The 26,343-nt window shown below is 43.6% G+C and overlaps 2 protein-coding genes across 2 annotated transcripts in view; one reads left to right on the forward strand and one right to left on the reverse strand.

The window, feature by feature from the left end:
- Positions 1-1,658: 1,658 nt before the first annotated feature.
- On the forward strand, positions 1,659-6,007 carry MAL (mal, T cell differentiation protein (MAL blood group); the record flags this gene model as incomplete). The annotated part of the gene is made up of 4 exons (XM_081998488.1): positions 1,659-1,745; positions 5,212-5,379; positions 5,562-5,690; positions 5,933-6,007. 4 exons carry the CDS (start codon positions 1,659-1,661, stop codon positions 6,005-6,007), a joined length of 459 nt encoding a protein of 152 aa, XP_081854614.1.
- A 7,295-nt stretch (positions 6,008-13,302) lies between these two features.
- The window catches only part of MRPS5 (mitochondrial ribosomal protein S5), a gene marked incomplete at both ends in the record, with an annotated part of 74,916 nt that continues 61,875 nt past the window's right edge, over positions 13,303-26,343 (reverse strand). The window contains 5 exons of the mRNA XM_081997495.1: positions 13,303-13,527; positions 14,982-15,118; positions 23,495-23,557; positions 25,100-25,157; positions 26,269-26,315. Coding sequence (XP_081853621.1) covers positions 13,303-13,527; positions 14,982-15,118; positions 23,495-23,557; positions 25,100-25,157; positions 26,269-26,315 — 530 coding nt within the window. The remainder of the gene's footprint in view (positions 13,528-14,981; positions 15,119-23,494; positions 23,558-25,099; positions 25,158-26,268; positions 26,316-26,343) is intronic.

A 26,343-nucleotide genomic window follows, 5' to 3' on the forward strand; every position in this document is an offset into this window, starting at 1 on the left:
TCGGGGAAACCCCCAGTATCAATGCAGGCTGCGGGATGAAGTAATCGAGAGCAGCCCTGCTGGGAAGGTCTAGGGGTACTGGTGGATGAAAAGCTGGACATGAGCTGGCAATGTGCAGTTGTAACCCAGAAGGCCAACCATATCCTGGGCTGCATCCAAAGCAGCGTGGCCAGCAGGTCGAGGGAGGTGATTCTGCCCCTCTACTCCATTCTGGTGAGACCCCCCCTGGAGTCCTGTGTTCAGCTCTGGAGCCCTCAGCACAGGACAGACATGGACCTGTTGGAGCAGGTCCAGAGGAGGGCCACCAAAATGATCAGAAGGGTGGAACACCTCTCCTATGAAGAAAGGCTGAAAGAGTTGGGGTTGTTCAGCCTGGAGAAAAGAAGGCTCCAGGGAGACCTTCTTGCAGCCTTCCAGTACTTAAAGAGGGTTTATGGAAAAGATGGGGACAGATTTTTTAGCAGGGCCTGTAGTGATAGGACAAGGGGTAATGGTTTTAAACTAAAAGAGGGTAGATTTAGGCTAAATCTAAGGAAGAAATTTTCTATAATGAGGGTAGTAAAACACGGGCACAGGTTGCCCAGGGAGGTGGTAGACGGCCCATCTGTGGAAACATTCAAGGTCAGGCTGGACGGGGCTCTAAGCAACCTGGTCTAGTTGAAGATGTTCCTGCGCACTGCAGGGGGGTTGGACTAGATGACCTTTAAAGGTCCCTTCCAACACAAAGATTCTATGATTCTATGGGCAAGCACCATATATAGGGCCTAGCCGAAACAGGCACTTCTTCTGTGGGTCACTGGTCCACAGCAATGTGCATTGCCACATTGCTCCTTTTATTTTCTTGCTGTTTCATGTCTTTGGCCTTAGTTTCCAGAGTTGTGTGGTTTTACTGGTTAGCCAAGTGAGCATGTTAAAAAGAAGCGAACTCTCCATATTATGGAGAGGGGAATGACTCACTCCCATGGACTCCAGACTAAAAAAAAAAAGCAAAGAAAAGAAGCCAAATGGCTTGTGAGATCTCATTATTGAGGTCATTTTTGTTACCTTGCGTATCCAATTTCCTTCTGAGACAATGGAAGTGGTTCGCCCTGCTATTTGACTGCCCTTGTCTTAGGATGCATCTCCGTCTGTGAGACATTTTTCAGCCCCGCTGTTTGCCAGTAGCTGGCATGTCCTGACTTGCTCTGTCCGCCAGCTGCCCTTGTGCCCACTGCTGTGGCCAGCTCATGTGGGTGGGGGACAAGCTGATTTACTGAGCAAATAAAGGGGATGAGAGGCTGCCCAGCTGGACAGGTACAGGTCTTCTTTACATCCTCAGATGTAAGCTAGTGCCACCCACCACCGCCCAGGGACTTGCCTTACATGCTCAGCTTGTGTAGAGACAGTTCTGCTCAAAATGCCTCAGGGCTGCCCTCATCTCCTGAAAACCTCTGGCTCCCATCAGCCACCAAGTAACCCCTGGTCACAGGGTTTGGCCACACCTGTGCCATTCACAGCTCTCTTCACCTGCTAGCAGGAAGGAGGGAGGGAAGAAGGAAGAGCAGGAAGAAGGGGAGGGAAGGAGGAAGAGAAAGAGGGAGGGAAGGAGGCTGCATTTGGCAGCTACCTCCAGCAGCTAGAGCCAGAGCAGCTGACATTCACAGTGGGAGAGGCTCGCAATGTCCTCGGCAACTTCCACCGCCTCTTTGCCCAGTGGCCTGGCTGTCCTGACAACTTTCCCAGATGTGCTCTTCATTCCTGAAATTGTGAGTGCTGACTTTTCCCTGGGGAGGGCAGATGCAGCTTGTGGGGCATCCAGTACACTTGGTGCTGCAGGTACCTGAGGGATGAGACCTAACACAGGAGCCACAAGGGTCTGGGGGCAGCCCCTGATGCCTAGCTCACTCTCAAAGAAAACAACCAGCCCCAAGCTGGGGGCTCTGAAGCTCTCCTTTAGTCTGCAGGGGATTTCAGTGGTGCCTCTGAAAACCTTTTGTGACTTCCTGCCTAACAAAGTTGAAGGGCGATTGCTGGTGGGTTTAAAGTAGGTTGCCAAATTGAGCCAATTAATTAACTGGAAGATGATTTTAGCAGCTGATACAGGCAGAGGACAAACTGCTTGCTTAAAGCATGGGGTAAAGGCTAGCTGAGGTAACTGTTTGCAACAGTAAAGAGCCTAGGCTGCTGATGCTGTACTGCTCAGCTGCACCGTTGCTGAACTGGAGATGCAGTGTGCTGGACCTGGGTGTGAGGGCAACGGTGGGTGAGCAAAAGGTGAACAAACACCTTGTAACTTCTTCCCATATTGTAATTTCGTTGAGTAGGAGAAGATCATAATCTTAATGGATTTGGCACAGGTGATTACAAGCAATTGCTGTGGACACTGACTGAAAGATGGAAAGTTTCAACTAGAATCTTTTTCCTGTGTCCTTTTCCCCTGCCCCTAAACCTGCTCTTCTCACCTTTCTTCTTCAGCCTTTGAGAGGCTTTTTCCAAAGCCTGAGCGCTTTTCATCCAGTATTAAGGGGTTTGGCTGAGTGTTGTAGAACAGCACTCAGATTATTTCATGCTTAAAAACTTCAATTTTGCCATCTGGTACCAAATCTTTCCTGTCATCCAAGTCAGTCCACAATCCTAGGATTTACAGCATTTGCTTCATTCTCTAGTGATTGCAGTCAAGCAAAGAGGAATTGGGTTAAAGCAGGCATTACTGATGTGTGGAGAAAGGCTTTGCTTCAGCTCCTCCAAATATGCTTTGGGGACTTGGTCTCTCTGCCCAGATTCTGAGAGCAAGGTTTCCTGCAGCTGCATGAAGGAGGGTGCAAAGTCTCTGTGGAGGTTCTGGCTGGGCAGACACTTGCCAGCCACCCCTGCCACTGGGTTGCGTTAGTCCTGGTGCTGAGCATGCTGTTGGCCTCTACATGCTTATGGTACCTGCTGTTCCTTCAACTGCTTGTTTGTAATTCCTGTCTCCAGGGGATTTGGCAAGGCAGCTTGCTTAATTAGACAAAAATAAGCACCCCATCCTTTGGTTTGGGTAAAATCTGGAAATGTGCATCCTAAAGGCTGAGGAGCCACCCAGGAAAGAAGAATGCTGCATAACCGGATTTCTTGTATGACTCTAGGTTGTGCAGCTATATTATCTCTGCTGTGTACAAAGGAGGTGGCTGCCTTGAATCACAGCATTCAGAAGGATATAGAGTTTCTCAATCCGTAGTGGAATCTGGTGTTGCCTGCAGTGGGTTAAAAATTTTAAGAAATTCTAAGTATTAGTAATTTAAAAATTCTAAGAAAGACAGTTGCAAAAATGCCAGAAGGTCCTGCCTGCATCTCAGATGATTGCCACATGTGGATGTGCTGATTAAGAACTACCATTTTCATTCTGTGAGGGTGGATTTAATTCTTGTAATCTGTTTTATTTGAAGAGCTTTCTGCATATATGGATAGCCAGGCCTATGTGCAAAAGCTGAAACAAGCTGAGAAGAGATATGTTTTGTTTGTAAAAGGCTATTTAAATGACAAGTTTTTCTTAGACTGCTGTCCCCAACATGCTGTGGGTTGTTATTGAAAGCCTCTTGACTCCTTCCTCATTTTTATGAGTCTGCTCAACAGCAGCACCATAAAACCAAAGTCAGTAATCAAACCATGTCAAACATACTTTCCTGAGCGAGAAATCACATCCTACAGAAAGGAGAGATGGGGAGTGGTAAGAAATGAGAAGTGATACTTCTTCCCCCAATCTCGTATCTCACCCCAAATGTGTTGGATTTTAATGGAGCAACTGTAAGGTTTTCTCGAGGATCTTTAGCTGTGCTGCACTCGTGGTGTCACCACATGAGTTGTTACAGGGATTGGATTAGTGTTCAAGTGTCAGTCTTTGGTTGTTACAAGAGGCACCAAAACAGCACACTTTGGACGACCTATTTTCACTCAGATATTTGCAAGATGTCAACCACATCAATGATGTGATGTATCAATTTGCATAATGTAACCGATGAACTTTCCTACAAATGTGGTGTGACACAAATGGTGTGACATATTCTGAGTATCATAAATCAGAAACCTTTTTTCCACTTGAAAAATGCCTCCAAGGAAATGGAAGTGCCATGATTTGTATGAGTTGTCACCTGGATGCTGGTAAAGGCTGGCCTGGCATACACTGGCTATCAGAATGATCTTTGAGTCAATGAGGCTGTCTTAGCTCTGGAGATTTGCCTGCAAATCCAAGACCAGCCGCTAATGAGGGATAGGTCCCCCCAGCAGCACTGGTCTCCATACAGTGTGGATTCAGCTGAGGAGCTCCTCATCATAGGAGGCTGCATAGACTAAACTTTGCAGAAGTTCAAGAAACAACTGGGCTGATTTGTATCAGAGAAGATCTGCTGAGTGCATTTTAGTGCAAAGACACCACTTGTAGCTCAAACACTCCACAGCATTGGACATTGTGCTCTCATCCTCTTGTGTAGGAATCTGCTGTTGGAGAAAGCATGGAGCCTAGATATAGCTGTCCTTGTGTTCCCTACCCCACCAGTAAACTGATAGCAAACTCCCAAGGCTGGCTGAGAAGAATGGGGTCCCACCTGCTACTGGACCAGCAGCTGGTAACTTGGACAGCTCCAGTGTAACCAGTGAAGGATGATCCAAATAGCTGGAGCAGCAATATAAGCCCCCCTTCCCAGGAGGTGCTGGGAGCCTCAACCTTATTTCCCCTATCTCAGAGAGTAAAACTGGCTGTATTACCTCTCTTCAACTTGTTTTCTCTCCTTTCAGTGTGACATTTGCATATGTACTTCATTAAGGAAATGTCTGTGGCCATCATGAGGCCACATGTCTGTGCTGTTTGAGCAGGTGAGCTGGGTTTGACACTACTCCTTTCAGGGATCTGCCACACTGGGTGTGAAGCAAATGTGCCCTGAATTAAGCCTCCCTGTTCATCGAAACCAGCCTTCAAAAATGTCTGAACAAGCCTCCTGAGCACACTGATGTGGGGAGGGTGTGAACGGCAGTGACACCAGGAGGCAGGGCTACAGTGAGGCTTTTTTTGGGTCAAGATCAGAGGCAGATACTCCCAGCTAAATACCCAGTTTTAAGTGGAGTCTGGGAATAAGTCAAAGGCATCCCTGGGCTATTGCTACGTGCAGTGCTAGTGCCAGAGGTGTGCATGGCTTTTGGCTCTACTCTGGATAACCTAATTTATCCCATGCTCTCCTTCTCTCCCACTTTCACTTGCAGATATTTGGGGGCCTTGTCTGGATCCTGGTGGCATCCTCGAAGGTCTCGTCACCCATCCTGCAAGGCTGGGTGATGTTTGTCTCTGTGTTCTGCTTCATCATGTCCACCACCCTCCTGTGCCTCTATATCTGTGGGGCGCATGGGGGCAGCAGCTCCTGGGTCACCTTGGTAAGTGGATGTGACAAACCTCAGAGCCTCTCCCCTCCCTGGTATGACTGGTAAACAATTGTCTCCTTTGCTGCTACTGCACTCCAAATCACATGCTGGGGCTTGCTTGTGTGGGTTCCCTTTTTTTCCCCTTTGCAGTGTGCTTCCTCCTTGGAAATGACTGTGTGATCCTTGTTTCTTAGGATGTCATCTGCCAGGAGACAGCAGCTCTGTTCTACCTCAGTGCTGCCGTGTTGGAAGCCTACTTCACCTACAGCATCAGCTTGTCTAGTGATGCCCTGATCATCTACCAGGAGAACATTGCTGCTGTGGTGAGTACCTGGCAAGCAGGGGAAGGAAGGTGAGGAGGTGACTATGGAGCAGCTTCAAGGGCAAATCTTGCACCAACCATTGGGGGGGGGGGGAAGAAACTAGTCTCAGTCCTACTGTGTATGAATGTCTCCAAACATGCAAGAGTCAACGGAAATATAATGCACCATGAGGTGTTTGCTCAGTGCAGGAACTCATACCGTACAACAAGAAGTTAACTGGCTGATGTGTTTTTCCATTGTAGGTTTTTGCGTTCTTAGCTACCCTGATGTACGTGATCCATAAGGTGTACTCACTCCTGCGATGGAAATCATCCTAAGAGCCTCCCCTCACAAGTGTGTCTTGTAGTCACCTCATGAACACAAAAGTTGTTCAATAACTGCAGTTTCCAGGCTGGGTTTGGGTTTTGGTTTTTAATGTATATACTATAAACAAGCAGCTTTTTATGTGGGACCATGGCAATGAAGACAAAGAGCCTGCCAGAGAAAGTTATATCCTGGCACAATCTGTTTCCCTTCAGTCTCTTCTGGGTTGGGTATAGCTTGATGCTGGTAATTTGGGCTGAAACAGAAAAACATCCAGTTTTAAAAAGAATAATATAGTTGGGCTCAAAGTGCTAAAATCTCCCTGAACTACACCTTTATGCTTCCAGGGTTGTTACTGCTATCGGGGGAAGCCTGAACCAGCACTACGGAGCACGAGTATGAAACTGGGTCATTTTAATTGTCACCTACGCATGTAAGCCTGTTTCTCTCCCTAAACCTTTTGTGCCAAAAGAACATTTTCAGGCAGTTTCTGGAAATGCCATCTCTGACTCATGATGAGAAATGGGGGCAATATTTAACTTGCCTCAGGGGCAATATGAGTTATTGCAACACCTGAAGGGTATTGCTGAATCATGAGGCACAACCATAATGCCAGGAATTACCGCTGTCTTTAATGCCCCTACAAAATACAACTTAAAAGATGCACAGTCGGCTGTAGGAGAATTGTATGGATGAGTAGAATAACATCTTGAAAAAGCAGAGGTAACCAACTCTTTCTTGTCTTTGGAGCATGGCTGCTCTCACATACACCAGCACTATGTTGCTAATAAAGATGGGTTTGCTGTGATTTTGCAAGTAGACAAGAGTCACTTCTGCTATTTTCCCTTTGCTGCACACAGGTACACAGCCCTGTACAGCCTCAGAAGCACTGCACTGTAACAGGGCAATGTCTAAGAAGGAGGCACAGACCTGGGTATGAATGACAGGACTTTTCTGGCAAGGGGAGCCTGTGGGGCTCTAGCCAGGGCCAGGAGGTAAACTGTCTCAGGTTAATGTCAGTGATGATGTTCATCTGAATGCTTAAATTACTCCAGAGTGTTAACTTGCGTGAGTGTGCTGGTTTTGGCTGGGATAGAGTTAATTTTCTTCATAGTAGCTAGTATGGGGCTGTGTTTTGGATTTGTGCTGAAAACAGTGTTGATAATACAGGGATGTTTTCATTGCCACTGAGTAGGACTTACTTATAGAGAGTCAAGGCCTTCTAAACCACCCTGCCAGCGACTAGCCTGGGGGTGCACAAGAAATTGTGAGGGGACACAGCTGGTACAGCTGACCCCAACTGACCAAAGGGATATTCCAGACCATATGACGTCATGCTCAGCATATATATCTGGGGGAAAGAAGGAGAGAGAGGCGACATTCGGAGTTACGGCATCTGTCTTCCCAACTGTTATGCGTGATGGAGCCCTGCTTTCCTGGAGATGGCTGAACACCTGCCTGCCCATGGGAAGTAGCAAATGAATTCCTTGTTTTGCTTTGCTTGCGTGCACGGCTTTTGCTTTATCTATTAAACTGTCTTTATCTCAAGCCACGAGTTTTCTCACTTTTACCCTTCTGATTCTCTCCACCATCCCACCAGAGGGGAGTGAGCAAGTGGCTGGGTGGTGCTTAGTTGCCAGCTGGGGTTAAACCACGACAGTGAGTTAGTTTAAATGGAGTTAGACCCAAGAAGGTGTGTTTTCACTTGTTATAGGTGCCTAATAAACAGTGGTACCAAATTAGCCCTTCCAGCTTGTGGGGCAAAAAGTGCTTCCATTTTGAGTCTCAAGTTCCTGGATAATAACAAAAACTGAGAATGGAAGGGAAATGGAAGTTGACTTGGAGACACCTCTGTTGCTTCAGATCCATGGGGCAGTTTTGAGCTGTGACCATGGATTTCGGTTGAAGTTTTTAATTGCAATGTGAAGAAAACATTGGCTTTTTAACTTGTTTGTTCCTTGCTGAAAACCAGCCTGACTTGTTTTGCTTGTGTTAGTGTGACAAAAGCAAGCTGATTGCAACAGAGGTGGAAAAAGAAACCCCTTTTCAGAGCAGGGAGGGAACTCACAGCCAAGTTGACAATGGCACTTGGTTCTGAAGGTTTAACACGCACCTGTTGAAACTGGTTTCAACATCACGTCATCATGGGGTGTGTGTGCGTGGAGGGGGTTGGTGCCCAGATTTGCCCTGCTTCTATTTATGCCCCTGAATTTAGCATTAAAAAACAAAGACGCCTTTCTGTTTGGGTCTATTCAGAAAGGCAGACATTTGCAGTCATACCCTGGACACTGGGATGCGGTATCTCTCTCCACCTTCTGCACCCAGGTGTGGCCAGCTCCTCTGCCCCAAGCAGTGCTGTCTGTCCCCTCACGTCCATGTCCCTGTGCCTCGTGGCCATCACATTTGTAGCCTACGTCTTGGCAGGGCTCCCATCTCTCCTCCCAAATTCTTTCTGCCTTGCTTTGCCCTTTGCTTCTCCCTTCCCTGCCACACACCAGTTTACACCAGTCTGCACTAGTTCACCTGCTCGTCCCTTTCCTTCTGGCCCCACCTGGTTTGCTGAGATACCTCCCTCCCAGCATTAGCATAACCTTGCTGTAAACCAGCGCTGGAAAAAAACAGGCAGGTGCTGCTGGCATAGGAGTGCTCATCAGCCCCAGTGCAGCTGTGGAGCAGGCTGAGACAAGGCTGTGGACACGGCGTTGGGAGGGAGGCCCTGTGGCCCCAGTGTAACCTGGGCCAAGTTTTTGCCTGGGGAGGGCTGGGCAGACAGAAGGGCCACCACACTGTCAAGAGCATCCAGAGAACTGATACAAAGCAGTGCTGCAACTTTGAAACCCTCCCAGTGTGGCCGCAACTTCAATCCCATGCAGCTGAACAGCTTGCAGGTGAATGCGTGTCCCTGTTTGGCACAGGGCTGCTGGAGCCCAGCATAGGACCAAGACACAGTGCTTTGTTGCACCAGGCTGCTGAACTGCACCTGTCAGGTGCCAGGTGAGTTGCAGCAATATGCATGTTCCCTGCATGGTAGAAAGAAGAGAAAAAAGAGAAAAAGAAAATTAAGAAAGTACCCCGCGGTCTCCATTGCCCATCATGCCCAGCCCTCCTATCAATCTCAATAGAGCCACATGCCCTGGAAGCTGGGCAGCCCAAGGTAGCTGCCTGGAAGACGGCACACCTCAATGCTTCTGAAGGGAAAGATGCTGCCCAGACCTCAGAGAATCTCTCAGGACCTACAAACCATCTACAATATGTGCACCAGGTCTCACTCGCACAGAAAGCCCGAAGGATAGCCTTGGCCTGAGAATTTACTGTCACCCCACTGGAAACATTGTACATGATGAACACTGCAGGCTTGATCCTTCTCCCATGGAGATACTTGTCTGGGGTTCATTGCATGTTAGCACGGCTCCCCAGAGTGTGAGACGGCTGGCTCTGCTGAGCGCTGCTTGCACACGGTTGGCCCTTGCAGTTTGTTGACCACAAGGCACCCGCAGTCCTTGCCTGCAGAGTTGCTCCCAGCCTGGCCTGATATATGGGATTGCTCCATCCCAGGCTCTGCATTTGCTCAGATTCCCGCAGACTGGCACCTCATCTCCAACAGCATCCTCCTCAGGCCATTTCATTTATCCTCCCCATCCCTGGGATTCCCTTGCAGATGTAGCAGCCCAAAGCCACAAATCAGCCCTTTTCAGAGCTCTTACAAGTCCCATCACACTGTTAAAAACACTGGGCCTATTGCATCCCTGCAGCCGCCACCAGATTTTGACTGGTAGGGATGGAGATAAATGAAATGGAGGAAGAGCCTGGGATGGAGCAATCCCATAAGCAACCTCAGGACTGCGGGGCTAGCGAGCCAGCAATTAGACTTTAGTTGAACTATCCACTTGAAGGCAGGCAAAACCTCAGCCCCTGTGATAAAAGCAAGATTACAGACATATCATTCATTAACTATGCCCAGATTGCAATCTTGATTGCTCTTGCTTAATTAAATAGCTTCTAACCACAATGTTAGCTGTTCCCCAAATATTTGTATATTGGATACCTTGCCTCCAGTGATGCAGTGAGTTAGCACTTCCATCTTCTCCCGAACTGTAGGAGAAGAATTTGCTTTGTCTGAAAGCAAAGAAACATAATAGAAAATTATGGCCAGCTGCATGGAAAATGTAGAAGTTTCTGATGTCCCACATTTTACAGTCAGCTTTGTCTGTAAGTAAGTGATGAGCAAACTGTATGCTGGGTAAAACATCTGTTCAAGCACCTATATTAATATGAAAAAACTTGTGAAAATGGGAAACCCACAAAAGATGACGTCTATGAGGGATCATGTGGGTCTGTGGCAGTTTGATTCATGGCTGGCTCGGTCTGCTTCCCTCTCTCCTGACCCAGCTATGGTCCATTCCCCACCTCTGATATTCGCACTGAGACCATGGCCTGCTCCTGCTTCGTGGTCTCCCTTATGCTGACAGATTGAAGCACTGAAACCCCATTTGCTTTGAGGACAGGGATGGAAATTCCTTATTGCTGATTCATGGAAGTGCTCAAACACAAGTTAATGTGTTATGGGTCTGAGAAGAGCCCTAAACCCCCTCCAGAGAGCAGAGGCAAGGCAGAGGAGTCCTGAAGACCTTCATGGGAGCAGATGCAAGTGTAGCTAGTGCGCAGACCTTGGAGAAAGAGGGAGGTTGATGGTTACTATATTACTTTCTTTAAGTTCTGAAAAGGCAAATGACATTCAACCTTCCTTACCTTGCAGCTCCTCATTTCTACTAGCACACAAGGTGGACCTGCAAGGCTTGTGTGGATTCTCTTGGAGGCACCAGATAGAAATCAGTCAGACACTTCCCAGTGCTTTGGCTGATGGAAGAAAGATCCACTGAAAACTATGTTTTGTTTTACCCTGCACTAGCAGTGAGACCAGAAATTACTGAGTGACTGAGAAGGGTTCAAGGGAGATGTCTGTTTGCAGACCTTTACTCACAAAAGACAGGCTGGGACCCTTGTGCCAAGTGATGGCCTATGCACCTCATGAGCTGGGAAAACATGGTGTGAGATCTGTTTGGGTTGCACATGGATCAGTGTTCAGGTCCAGGTCAACTGGGGAGAGCTGGGCTTCACAGCTTGCTCTGCATTGGGTGGCGCTAGCTAAGCTAGCTAGGCCTGTCCATACAGCTTGTCTTTCTTCAGCCCTTTCCAAGACCACACAAGGGCCTGCCCAACTCTGCCATCTCACCCCACTACAGAGATGTGGCATTGCTGGAGACCTTGACCTCACCCACATCCACAATTTTTGTGCAGCAGTGGCCTGTGGTACCATCACCATTCTTAGGCCAGAATAAGGGCCAGAAAAATAAATTTTCCATATGTGTGGGGTGACAAAATGCAAGAATAGAGTGCAATGAAGCAGTAGGACAACTCCAAGTGTGGATGCAACTACTTGCTACTGACACGCACCTTATTCATAATTCTGAGAAGAGAGAAAATGCTGGCATGATCCGTCTGCTCACTGCAACACAGGGAAGCAAATGAGAAACAGCTGATCCAGCCACTTTAGGCGCTCTCTACTACCCAGGCTGAGGCTGTTTTGGGTCAGTGGCAGAGCCAACTCACTTCAGTTTACTGTTTCTGCAAGTACAGAGGCAAACTGAAGGTCATCTAAATGCAGCAAGAATTTGGTAAGCAAGGATTAGCCCAGGTTTATTCATTCTTGATTTTACTCAACAGTAAGATGCAAGCTACATATGAGCACGCATTCTCGGTAGTTTCATCTGCTGTTTGCAAGGCAGTTTGCAAACTGAACACTTTGTATCCTATGGAAGGTGGATTTAGATTGAGCTGGCAAAAAGGAATAGAGCCTTCAGCCAACTGGTCAGCAAGCATGGCCTTTGAATTAGAAGTTTCATTACCAGACAAGGTAACACTCAATTAAATTCATCATACCTGTTTGTACATACGTGACTGCTGTCTTTAGAAACCTGCACTGAAATCAATGCAAAATATCGCTCCTAAATACCTTTAACATTAGAACTTCAAATGTAAATTCCCAGGCTGGTCTTGAAGTAAAAGAGATGGTACAAGCATCTTTTGGCATACAGAGAAATGCCATGACAAACACTCGCAGACTGGGAGGCACAGGAGTTAATTCCTGAATTTTTTTATAGCCTGGATTGCTCTAACACTTTGTGATAAAACATTGTTTGGGTTTGGTTCCACTATCTCTTTTGCCTTGCCCAAGACAAAAACATGGAGTTGCCAGGTAGAGCATTGTGTCCTGGCATGTGGATGCAGAGTCTGTTTATCTTCTGGTGGGACTTGGGTGATGGATCGTCCAACCAGTGAGCTGATCTAGCATCTGGCACGTACCTCTGTGCACTTCAGTTGAAGATTTACTACATGAAAGGGTTTACTCCACCTCCAGTCAGAGGCTGCTGTGTATCATGGACTTTCTCTTTTTTCCTTTAATCCTCTGACAGCTGTCGTCCTTTCTGAGCTCTGGGTAGGGTTCAAAACTCTACTGTGCTCAGTACCAAATTGGCAGAAAATGAAGTTAGGTCTTATCCCAGCACACATGCAGAGAAGAGTACCATAAGAAAGTCTGGATTGCAGGTTTTGGACTGGACTTCCAATTCTGGTCAAGACACTGCAATATCCAGAGGAGACTGTGGCTTTCCTCAGATATTTGGGTTCTGCCTCATTTGGGGAACTCCCCCACTGGGATGAATAGTGTTTGCATAACTCCAGATGTTGCCCAGCATCACCTTGCCCCCTTCCCTCCCACCAGAAGAGGCACAACTTCTACTTTCTGATTTCACAGTTCCCCCATGATAATGAGCGAGCCTAGGGAGGGAGATGGAGATTGCAGACATTAACTCCCTCTACTGCTGCTTGCTTCAAAATCTCCCAGATGTTGGCGTTTTGCAAAAAAGACCGCAACAAACACACACTGAACTCATTCTGAGAATTCTTTATTGCTTTCACAATCTTATCTTTTCAGTAGTTTCCCAAGAGCTTGTGAAAGGAACATGGGATCTGTTGATTAAACATCACCTTCAACAATCGAGTAAATGCATCCTTGATGTCAAAGTCATGTTCACTGGCTGTTTCCATGTGAACATCCCTAGTCGAACAGTGGTCAGAAGAATTGTGGGAAAGCAAACAGTGTTACTGAACGGTAGCAATGGGAGCAGCAGTATGAATGGCATGAGCTACTGGTGCCCTCCGCTGAAATGTAAGCCTAGACAACCTGTCCATTTGGGTTGGGCTTTCCCAGGTGCGCCTCTGAGCAGAAGAGCCAGAGGGACTGAAGCTTTTACCACACTGTGCGTCTGACATTTGCCCAGGGAGATTTCTTCATTCCCTGAGCTTCTTTCACGTCACTCCACTCAAGCTTTGTGTCTGGAACCTCATCTTCAGGCTCGGGATCCTCACGGACAGTCCCCTCAGGCAGTGCCACGACGATGGGCAGAGGGCCCTGCTCCTCCCGGAACTCCACTACACAGAGATTCTTCTGGTTCGCTAACTGTTGGTGAGTCTCCTGGGAACATGAAAGAGAAAAGACAATCAAAGCAATGATGCACAATGTTGGTTTACTTCAGGTCAAACTCTACACGGTATATGGGGTAGGAAAAGAAAAGAAATTTGCTAATAAACAGTTTAAACACTGCGTAAATTAAATGACTCATCAGGCTTATCCTCATGGGTTTCAAATGAGCTGATTGCATAAGCAGCAGGAATTCAGGTAACTAGGCTGCAAATATATTATCATTACAATGTCATCCTAGAGGAACTTGCTCTGGAAAGGATCTGGCCAGAAAAGGCACATCCTGCTAATAAGGATGCATGTTTGCATGTTAGTAATGTGAAGTAATATTTTTATGTCTTTATATGGATATAAATTTTGCTTTGACAACAGTGGAGTGCGTATTACTGCCCTGACAGGTAGTATTAGCTAATATAATCATATTAATTGAACATTATTTTCAACTATACCTCCTCCTTGCATTCAAGTTGCCTTTGTTAACACTCAGAATTTACAGAATAAATGTCTACTGGGAACAGGAAATTTTTCACATTCAGGGCAGTCAAGAAAATATACCAAATTGCACATCTCTCAAAGTAATAATCTATACAGCAGGCCCTTCTTCTGTTGTTCTATTCATTCTGTCGAAGACTTCTCCAAGACAATGCATCGAAAATGTGACAGACTTCCTCAAGTCTGATCAACCTCAGATACTGATAAGCATCTCATTAGGCAAAGAGGATCATAACCCCTCCCCTCCTGAGACTAAACTGAAAAAGTTGGCTAGGACAGGGTGACAGATTTGACAACTACAGGTTTGCAGGACTATATTGGGAATTTAAGTAGCTAAATCCTGGCAGCTACCAAGACTCTATGACCAAATGATATAACCAGGAATTTCCAAAGGACTGACTCATCCTAAGGCTGGCATTCAAAAAAAGTCAGATGAAATGCTGTATGTTGGATCTTTCTGTCAACTACAGACAGCTGGTTCAGACAGAGACGTCTCCATTGTGAGCACTTTGAGTTAGAGGAAATGACACCACCTCTCTGATTTATTTCAGAGATTTTAATTATACTAGCGATAGAAGCCGCTGTGATGTTCAGTCCTAGGGCAATGAAAACTTAGAATGCAGACAAACAAGCAGCAGCAACCAAAGCTGGGCCACAACTTCCTCTGCCCATGATTTTTCAAATGTCACCAAAAATACTACAAATGAAAGCCCAGAAATTCAGATGTCCCCTGGAGGCACTTGGCTGTGGAACAGGCAGAGTTACATACAGCTGTTTCTGACTGGACAACTACATACAGCTGGTGAGGAATTATTCACATGCTGATTTTGTTCGCTCTTTGGAATATTACTTCATTTTAAGCCTAGATTATAAATGGTTTGACCACAAATTATTACAATATCAATCCCATTCTGTCCCTTGGCCTAACGTATAGAACCACTGAGAGTGCAATCTACCTGTTGTGTCAAGCCTTTAAAGAGAGCTCTGGTAATGTTAATCAAGTTTTTGGATCCAGAAACCTTGGCGTACATGTCTTTAATGCCAATCAGTTTGCAGATGGTGATGATGGCTCGGTGGCAATGAAGACCATACCCTGGGGAGAAAAAAGTATAAATTAGCGTTATATGATTATTTGTAAGCATACAGCTTAGCTAAGGAAAAAGAGAACTAAGACCTCTTCTTAGTTATTTTTGTTACCTAGCATGCCAGAACACACTTTATCTTAAGAATTGCAAAACCATTCTGGGAAGACCATTCTTCCCAGTCTTTGTAGCCATGCGAACATAAAGATCATGGTTTGTCTTATACTAAATATACCTTACTTAACATACTGCAAAACTAAATGAAAATGTCACCACCTATAAACTCAAAACATAAACCCATAAAAAATTCAACCTGAACAATTGTTTAATACCACAGGTTTGGGGAGTATTCCTTAGAAGTAGCATTGGCAGCTTTAGAAGAATCTTCCACAAACATACTCCACCACCCCTGGCAATATTCACCAAACAAAAGGTAATTTCTTTCTTCCAGCAGCAGAAAAATAAAACTCTAGTACTTCCTAAACCTCAACCTAATAATAATAATGATAATAATAATAATAAGCAGAGAAGCAAGGCAACAAGCTTACTTAAAAGAATATTAAAAAGACGGCATTACAAGGGGAGAGGACCTAAATGTAACTGGATCCTGATCAAGACTGTCTCTTCTAAAAAGCAATACCTACATAGCTTCAAAACCTCTTACTTTACAATTTCAGGTGACAAACCGCTGAATGACAGCTTCAGTAACTACTGATGATGGTAAACCTGACTTTAAAGTCCTGGTTCACATACTTGATGGAGGGATTTAAACTGGTACCCTATGGTGAAGTTACTGCTTAAAACAACTGGTATGCTCAAGCACTGCTGTCCTTTGGGCCTCCTTCCAGAAGGACCCTGCAGAAGCAATGTCAGTGTCACTCATTCCCAGGGAGATTGCTGCTGGATGAGAAAGGCCTACAAGCCTGAGATTGTGCTCAAGATCTCTATCAGACACAGAGCAGGCAGAGAAGTTGGGGAGGGAAGGAAAAGGGAAGTCCAAGTAAGTCTGTGGGCAATAATGCTCCAACAGAAAAGTCTGGTCTAAATACAGAGCTGTTGGGAAACCGGGTGAGTGCCCACTGGCACTGGTGTCTCTTGCTGCTCACAGGCATTTGGGTAGCCAAATAAAATCTACCACATTTTTATTTTATTCAGTTCTTGGTAAGCAAAGCTTTGAGCAGTGGAAGTGGGACTGAAGCTGCCGGCAAACTGAGGAAGACATCATTACATCCACTTATACCAAATTCACACTTTGCAGTTGATGTCCAAAATGTGAACCTGTTACTTGGCTCCTGACGCAGCAACAGCAATTCACCAGCCTCACAGTCTATGCAAAACACAACAGCCACTAGCCACCAGCCATGAAAAAGTTACGCTTGTCCTCTTCAGGTTACAAAAGCTAGCAGAACGCTATGTGCTATCAAGAGAATAAGACTGCACAGATTAGCAAGGCACTGTGCAGAGACATCACTTCCTTTCTCCCAGCCCAGCAAATGGCACGAATTACACTTCGTTATTACATTAGTGGCACAACATGAAGGAGAGGGAATGGAAATAAGGCAGGTAACAGATTCATCAGAGCTAAAACTACATTGGAAAGACAGCAAAATACTCTCTATATGTCTAGGAAAAGCAATTATTTTAATCCAGTTGAAAGAACAATTGAGTGTTGCAGCACTCATTTGCTTTCAACTTACAGTTCAAAGCAGTAAGATTGTTGAAAAAAGTTTGTGTGTGTCTGTGGAAACCACAGGCCAAATTACAAAAGGTTGTAACTGCAACAACTTGAAATTTGTAGGTGAGTGGGGAGGAGAGGCAAACGTATTCCAAAATCCACAAACACAACAGATGTTTGCATGTCATCTGCATCCACCTCCATCATAGTATATTAGCTCTGATGCATAATCATAGTATATTAGCATTAATTGCAAATGGTTTCTTAGACTTGCCAGATTTTAATGGAAGACTTATTTTTTGAGGAGTCTAATTTTGCTCTTTTGTTCCCCAGAGAGATTTGTTTCATGTGGTCTAGCTCTATTAATCTTTAAAAATTGGTTTGTGATAGCTCTAATGTGTCTTACTTAAAAGCCGAAAAGCCAGGTTACTGATTAGTCCATTCTGTGGGACAGTCTTGCTGCTGAGTAAATGAAGAAGAAGAAAAAAATCTATTCCAGTGCTGAATGATTTATTGTGCCAATATGTCCCTTATTCTTTTAACCTAGAATTGGAAAAGAAACTATAACCATCCAAAGCCATTTGTTCTGCCATTTGAGAAAATATTTTTTTTTTATGCTACAAGACAAAGTCAAGTTTTAGACACAATTACATGTGGATGACCTCTGAAAGGCTGGTTGTCAAAGTTTAATTTTCACTGACTTAAAGCATCTAATTTCTGGTGGTTTTATTGTTGCTTTTCTCCAATCTCATCTCAATCAGGTTTCCGCAGATTGTTAACACATGAAATTCAGAAGCCAGTAAACTAGTCCGTCAGTCACTGAATAAAATTTATTCCAAACACAAAAAGAAAGGATTCCAACTGCAGACTCCAGCTGTGGAGACAAAGTTGTGCTCAGACATTTTTAACTTGTCTGTGGCACTCACACCGCCGTACTGCGGTTTAATTCAGTGAGGCCTACATAAGAGAACAGGGTCATTTAAATGTAACAAATTTTCTCACACTGAAAAAGATAGAAAGTATTTAAAATGTAGTGTTTAAACTATTTATAGTTTATTCCTATAAACTAACACAACCTCTTATGAGCAATCTGCATTAGATTTTCTGTAGATTAGTAGACACTAACAAGAGTTTGGACATAGAACATCCACTTTAAAACCACACTAAGGGACTTCACATTACATTATTTTTTTAACTTGAATTTTTACTTGCCTAATATGTAATCCTGACTATATGCTGGGGATTTTCTCCACTTTGCAGGGATTAGGAATAAATTCAAGAAAGGAACGTGTAAGTATAACAGTGACTTTACCTTTTCTACTAAAACATTAGGCTTTGTTGTGATCATTTGTTTAGATAGCTGCCTGAGTCCTATGTACAGGAACTGGAAGAAAACTGCCAGCTGTAATCATGCAAAGCAAGAGGCTTCAGCATTCATAACTACACAGGTGTAATGCCATCAGCAAACAGAGGAATTTTTTATACTTTAAGACAGTCTATATATGCTATGGTGTAATGTGAAAACTATGAATAATTGTAATTTCTTATACCTATTCATTACAACTACAGGGTATCAATGCTGGGCTTCACAGCCACATAAGTGTATTTGACAAACTGTATTGCATTTCCCCCTATTAAATCACATTAGCAACTAATGTACACTACTTCGAGATGTAGCAATGTGGCTAGCAGAGTAGCCTCATGACTACTTTAATTGTAAAATCAAGTCAGAGATGAAAAGTAAGAGCTGTCCACACTCCAAAAGGTAGCATATTCTGCAGCACAGACAAGCGATACCCCTGGTAGTTTCCATCCAGCTGGCACGTGCTAGAAACAGGAGCAATCCGCAATAGTGGCAGGCATGAAGTCCAGAGCCTGCCTCTAGTTCAATCTTGTCCTGTAGTATGTGCACAAGTTCTAAAATTACACCCAGCTCCCACTGCTGCTATGAATCCTTCCCTTAGAGTATTAACACAAAAGCCTGTCAGGGACTAAGGTAAAACCAGCAAGAGCTTTATCTATACCGTGCCTAAAACTCAAATTTGCGTTACAGCTTGTTTTCAGGTCATGAGCACAGAATGAAGTCTCTCTCTCACACACATACAAACACAATACATCTACAAAAAGTTACATACTGATCTATCGTTGCACTTCTTAATAAGGCAAATGATGCCTACTGTCCAGAGCACACTGGACATAAGCACAATTTTTTCTTAGACAACATCAACCCTGTTTCAGGAAATGCACAACGTAGTTCAGTTGGTTATAAAACAGGGGAAATATTCATTAAGTAGAAAGGTGTTTCCTGGTTTTTGGAGCATATTTGTATGTATGTGAATGCGTAGGGTAACTGAATAGGCTAACAAGATACTTGCACAAGGCAAAGCACCGGCCAAAACTGGCAGGAACAAGCTACCAAGGCTAAGGTGCTAATGTGACAGAACTGGACTTGTATTCTGACACAGTTTGGCGTGATACTCTCAAAAACAAACTACAGAAATAAGAACTAGCCAAAATCATCATTAAAGTATGTATTCCCATTGCCAGCAGTCTGGTATCAGGCCAAGAGTGTTTTCCAGATAGGATGCTGCTGTGGATTTGTTATGGCTTTTATACCTCCAAGTATCTTCATTAATGACTTGGATGGGGAACAGAGACTGAAAAAAATGGGTTCAGGATATCATCTTGGGAAAGGCTGCAAGCATACTGAAAGTCAGAAGGAGAAATCAGTGTAGGTCTGACAAACTGGAGACACATTCTGAAACCAAAACACTGAAATTCAACAAAGACAGATGCCGAGTGCTTTGCTGAGAAATCAAAAGCACAAGTACAAAATAGAGGAGACTAACTAAACAGCAACAGAAAAAGGATCTGGGTATAATGGACCACAAAAAAAACCCAGAGATGAACAGAATTATCCTGCTGCAGCACATCTGAAGCCTAGAACAAAACGCACACTTATGCATGTTTTTCCAAGCGTTATCAATAAATGATGTTCCTATGTTTTAAACGTTGCTCAATGCTGTTAACAGCTTTAAGAGGTCTAGACCCCACGTGCAGTGTGAACACAGGCAGAGTCCAGTAGAATGGCAAGTGCAACCTCTGGGGAAGGCGAAGAATGGAAGCTAGTGACTTCTGGCACCAAGAGGAAGGCTCCAGCTCCACCTAATGTCTTGGCACTATGACATAGGTTCACTGCCCTCAAGGCTGAGGAGGAGCCAGATGTGCTTTCAAGCAAAGCATCTGGGCCAACTGACACTGAACAATGCAAGACTACTGGAAGGAAGCAGTGACTGATAATAGCGGGCAACTCCCTGCTGTGGGGAAGAGGAATCCATCTGCTGACCTGACTTGCCATCTAGAGAAGTTTGCTGCTTGCCAGGGGCCTGGATCGCAGCTGTTATGGAGAGACTGCTGAAGCTTGTCCACCCCTCTATTATCCCTTGCTGTTCTTCCATGAGGGCACCAATGATACTGTCAGGTGCAAGCTGGAGAGTATCAAAAGCAACTACAGAGCTCTGGGGGCAATAGTCAGGGGCTATCTTATCAATATATATGAATATCTGAAGGGAGAGTGCAAAGAGGACGGAGCTGGGCTCTTTTCAGTGGTGCACAGTGACAGAACAAGAGGCAATGAGCACAAACTGAAACACAGGAAGTACCATCTGAACATCAGGAAACACTTTTTCACAGTGAGGGTGACTGACCACTGGCGCAGGTTGCCCTTAGAGGCAGTAGAGTCTCTATCCTTGGACATATTCAGGACATGGTCCTGGGCAGCTTGCTCTGTGTGACCCTGCTTGAGCAGATGGTTGGACAAGACAACCCCCAGTGGTGCCTTCCATTCTCAACCATTCTGTGATATGCAATTTTTAGTGCATAAGTTCAATGGAAAAGCCCCACTGGGTAGGGCAACAGTAGTATGTCAGCTACAAAAGGATCCCTCCTGGGGAAAAGAGAAGGTAGTGGAGTTTGTTTCTCAAATCTAATATAAAAATGGAAATAAATTAAGACAACAGTCCGGTGAGGCAATATTAATCATAATGTGACCCTGATTGTTTTTGCTTCTGAAGTTCATGAATGTGGTGGGTATGTCTTAATTCTATGTTCCACTACAAGAAAATAACAACATCTAATGCAATGCAAACCTTCCTTTGCCATTTAACAGTAATAGCATAATTTGTTTATATATGCATGGTCAAATGTGTAGTTCAGGTATGCTACTGCTGTTCCATGCATGTTTTTCCTTCATTATATTGAAGACTAAACTGAAGTTTCTTTTAAGTGGTTATCCTAAAAATTATAGTCCAAATTACCTAATTTACCACCTTGAGAGCAACTTAAGTGCAGAAAAACTGCAGAAACCTAAATGATAAGACAGTCTGACTCCATACCTGTTAACCTGTAACAATTTTTCTATGCCTATGCTATCACTTTACTGTCACATTGATTAAAAAACCCCTCACCCCAGAATCAAAATGTCTTCTAATAAAAATTATGTTGGAGGTTCATAGCAATATTAGGTGTTTTCAAAATACATTACTAACTCTGAATAATTAATAATTATTTTCTCTTATTACTAATGTGAGTGACAGTGCAGAACAAGAATACCTGATACACAAAATCAATGTTGGGTTGATGGTTGGACTTGATCTTAAAGGTCTTTTCCAACCTTAATGATTTTGTGATTCTGTGAAACAGTATGTCTAAAGCATCAATACTTCAGCTTACTCAAAGGTTGTAGAAATTGATGAATTAAGTAGTCGAATATGACAGTGTTCTGACTGGAAAATTATCCCAAGTTTCTGACTTATGATAAGCTAATCATTAGATGCTTTTGCAGTTTAGATCTTATCATAATGACACTGAAGTGATTCACAAAGAACTAGTCATGCAAATGAATTAGTTTCCTGTTTGTATATTACAATTAAAGGACCAATTAAGGGTGCTCAGCAGCAAGCTAAATCTGTTTGCTACAGAACAGGAGCTACTTTTATCTGTCCTGAAAGCAAAGTTAGGCTAAATAAGTCAAATCAAAACTTTGTACATAAAGGTCTAACTCTAAAGATTCACTGAAAGAAATGACCTCATGTCATCATTGCAGGTCTTCAAAACAGAAAGACCCTAGAAGGTAAAATGGATCACACTGAAAACTGCAATGCATTAGAAATAAACTAACCTTTAGCTCCCCAAACTACCTCATGTGTTATCCTGAAGAACATGACAGCGGTTTACAAGGCTGCTCTGGATCTATCCCTGTCATTGTAAATGACTGGCAAAGCACATATTTCAACAGCTCTGAAGGTGAGGAATGGGATAGCGACTAGTCTTCAAAAGGTCAGCGTTCATGTGGAAGCTATTAGAGACAGAGCACACATGACTGAGGGACAATGTCTGGTGGGCTGTGTATCTCTTCAGCGAAAGCTGAGAGGGGAACACAGTCATGGCCCTCCATCAATTTCCAGCCTGATGACAAAACCTGTGCTGTGTCTTGCTGGTGCAGAACTGCTGACACTAGACGTGTTGAGTTGTCATATTTCACAGCTATTGACAGTGATTTAGTACCACTGTGGACTGAAAGTATTTTTCATTGCAAGTACTTCAAATGGACTGGTAGCTGTAAGGGTATGTCGAAGCGGAGTGACAGGAACATATAGGGACACAAACAGGACCAACAAATGATAGTGAGGCAGTGGTAAGAACCAAACCTAGTCAGCCACACTAATTGATAAGAGTATGTGAGAGCGTGAGAATGTTTACTCCAGTGATGTTATCTGACTGGGGACTTTGTCAATTGGGAAGCTGAAGGAAAAGGGGGAAACCAGAAACAAAATATACAGAGACAGAGACCTGACAAAACACAGACAATAACAAGAAACAAACATTGCCACTAGTTGATGGGCTATCAAGAAACTACAGGTGCCACTTCCAGGAAGATCAACCAGGACTCTGCAACTGGTAAGACTGTAAACCAAGGGAGACTCGGACTGGGAAGGGTGTGAGAATCGATAGTGCTATATAAACCCACCAGTGGCTAGAGCAGGACCATGAATCACAGCCTGTCTGCCTGGTGGTGGCTGATGGGCAGGGGGTGCGAGCATCTGTATCTTCCCCTGTCCTAGTGTCTGTGAGGTGTGCATATGTTTTCACTAGCAAACTTTAAGGTGGACTAGCCCGTGAGTAGAGGGGCCTCAGGTCTGGGCCAGGGTATCAGGTTGGCAGGGGGTCCGTGCTCATATACCCATGGGGACCTGTGAATGTAGAGTGCAAGAGGGACAAGTGTGTGAGTGCATGTGTGTTGGCTAGCGAGCATCAAGCTGGACCAGCTAGCGAGTAGGGGACCTGGGAAGCAGGTAAGACCAACCTAACTGATACTGTGAGTCTATGATTCTGTGGTCTATGCTATTAGATTACTTTTCTACATCTAGGTAATTTAGAGCAGAAGGAACTACACTTAGGAAGTGTGAAAGAAAACCAGGAATACAGCTCCCACCAGTGTAAGAGGGACAAACCCTGATTTACAATAACAAAGCCATGTCATCAACAGTAGGTATTCTACTGAAAAACAACTGATCATCTTCAACATTTCAAACATTGTAGACTAGCACCAAATTATCCGTCTCCGAAGTAAACAGACATTGCACAAATTTAACTTCATCAGATAAACACCAGTCAGTAACTCACTCCAATATTTCCAGGCAGCTTTAATTACCTTTGTTTTGCTTCTTCATGCGGATGGTTGTGCTTTTAAATTTCACTGTAATGTCATGGTAAACTGGACGGGAGAAAAAAAAAGGCATTACAGCTAAATTCTTCCTTCTAGAAAAGCTTTAGCTCAGCACATTTAAGGAGTATCTTTCTTTTTCAGAACTCTGAAGGGGAAGTTGGTTTTATTCTCCTTTGAGTTCTTTAAAGAGAAGGGTTAATCTAGGTAAATTTCTGTAGTAGATTAGGAATGTTTACACATCTGTGAATACTATGTTACTACTGTATACAAAACCAAGCTTCAGTTCAAAAATATGCAGTGTCTGTATGCCTTCAATGACCCTCATTTACCTTTGAAATGAGCTCACCTGATACAATTTAACCTTCCTCCTCATACTCAGATTTTTCTAATAATGCAGCTTTTAACCTAAGACTTCCCATACAGAATATTTACCATTCCAGTCTTTCTGCTTCTCTCTGCTTCAAAAGGAACCCCAAACTCTTATCCTCTGGTGGGTGGCTGTTATACACATCTGATTTAGTGGCGCAGTCTCTGCATAGTGCGTTCTAGCACTGCAGTCAAGATGGCTGAGAGAGGACCTCTGCGTTAAGCAGAATGGAAAGCATGGTGGAAACACCACCAGTTTTTACTCAAATCCCCAATCTGTTAGTGTGAAATAATAATGCTCAAGAAATAGACTCATGAGGATAACTGCAGTTTTGTAGTTCTAAGCTGAAGTTTTACTATACTGAATATTTATCTACACAATGACTTGGTTAAATACTCATAGACTCTGTAAGATACTATCTTTCAAAACTTTTCTGAAAGCTAACTGAATATTTGGTATACTGGTACCATGTCTGACATCAGAGAGGACTTGTATGGTATTAAATTGGATTAACAAAAAGCTACTATGAAACATCAGACTGACTTCTCCAGACCACGTTCTTCCCAGCTGCTGGGCTTTGTCAGTGTACATAGATTAAGTCAACAGGGAATCATCTCTGACATAGAAAGAGGAAAAGCACAGAAGAGTTCACTGTAAAGAAGAGATGCCCAGACAGTATCTGACTTCCTTAACTCAAATTGTGCCAGCAGAGATCTAATCTTGCTACTACCCGCTCCTCCTGTCCCCATTTTTAAAGAGCCTGAAATACGATGCATTAAGTATCCAAATTTTAAACATGGCAAAGGCAGAAGACTAGAAAGGAGATAAATCTCTCAATATTTTAGTAACAACATCTCCTATTACATAATCTTAACTTTTCTTCATGAACCTTCCTACAACCTTTGTTGATACAAAATGAGTCAAAGAAAAGAGTAAACCACATGTATTATTCCAGGTAATGGTGATTTACTTTGCACAGGGATTGACAGACTATGTACTCTGACATTACCACTGTCTAGCTAAAACAGTCTGGGGCTAAGATTTCATGCAGCATGCTGAAGAAACAAAATAACACACAAAGAATAATAATACAATGCATCAGATCAGAAAGGTTTTAGTTAACATCTTTTTATGCTTTCTAACTAGTTGCAATCTGTTCTTCTTGGTAGATTCAGTACTGACTGAAAGTTGAAGAGAGAGTTAAAAAAAATCATAATACTTACTTGTGTGGTTCTGATACAGCTCTATAAAATGTAAGCAGCGTATTGCTTTATTCTTTGCCTAGGGAATAAAAGCAGAAAACACTTTTTCTTGAATTTTTCTGCAAAGTATTTAAAATTTACTACTGTTCAATTAACTAGACAGAGAAAGAGAAAAAAGAAAACTTAGGAAAACAGGTTTGCCACATCATTTACTTTATGGAAATGAAAATGTTCTCTTTAAAGAACTGCTTTCTCCTAACAGATTTAATATTTTAAAAGATTCCTCAATATAGTAAGAACTTTATCAAACTTTGTGTATTTTAGCATTGCTACTTGGATAGCTTAGTTGACCATTACAACACAAACTAGATTAATGTAGATGGACGAGTAATGTTATGAAGTCTAAAGGAGCCTTAATAAGGTCATTATGCATGTATAAGAAAAAAATTCCTACACAATAACTGTATAAGCAGATTGTATGCTATATAGATATTGGAAACAAGTGAGCAAGGGGGATAGGTATAGGACATAGAAAAGGGAGTAGAAAGAAAATGATGAGGGCATTAACAGAATCTCATTGCAGGGCAACCTCATTAGGCATGTCCAAAGAAGGACAACGAAACTGGTGAGGGGTCTGGAGCACAAGTCTTACGACGAGCAGCTGAGGCAACTGGGGCTGTTTAGTCTGGAGAAAAGGAGGCTGAGGAAGACCTTATCGCTCTCTACAACTACCTGAAAGGAGGCTGTAGCAAGACGATGTCAGTCTCTTCTCCCACGTAACCAGTGATAGGACGAGAGGAAATGGCCTCAAGTTGCACCCGGGGAGGTTTAGATCGGATATTAGGAAAAATTTCTTCACTGAAAGAGTGGTCAAGCATTGGAACAGGCTGCCCAGGAAAGTGGTGGAGTCATCAACCCCGGAGGTATTCAAAAGATGTGTAGGTGTGGCGCTTAGGACTGTGGTGGACTTGGCAGTGTTAGGTTTACGGATGGACTCAATGATCTTAAAGGTCTTTTCCAACCTAAATGATTCTATCTTTATTCTATATCTTTATATCAAGATGGACAAATCATGTACATGGACTTACTTCTTTGCATAGACTACAAAAGATACTGATTATTTTACAAAAAAGGGTAGTTACGAATTATTTGTGTTTGTCATCAAGCAACAAATAATTCAGTCAACATACTTTCCGTAAAGCATTCATCCTGTCACCTGCTTTCCCCATTGCGAAACCTGCAAGACAGAAAAGACTTAATTTATT

This window comes from Phaethon aethereus (genome assembly GCF_964289735.1).
Source record: "Phaethon aethereus genome assembly, chromosome: 3".
In the NCBI taxonomy this organism is placed as follows: Eukaryota; Metazoa; Chordata; class Aves; order Phaethontiformes; family Phaethontidae; genus Phaethon; species Phaethon aethereus.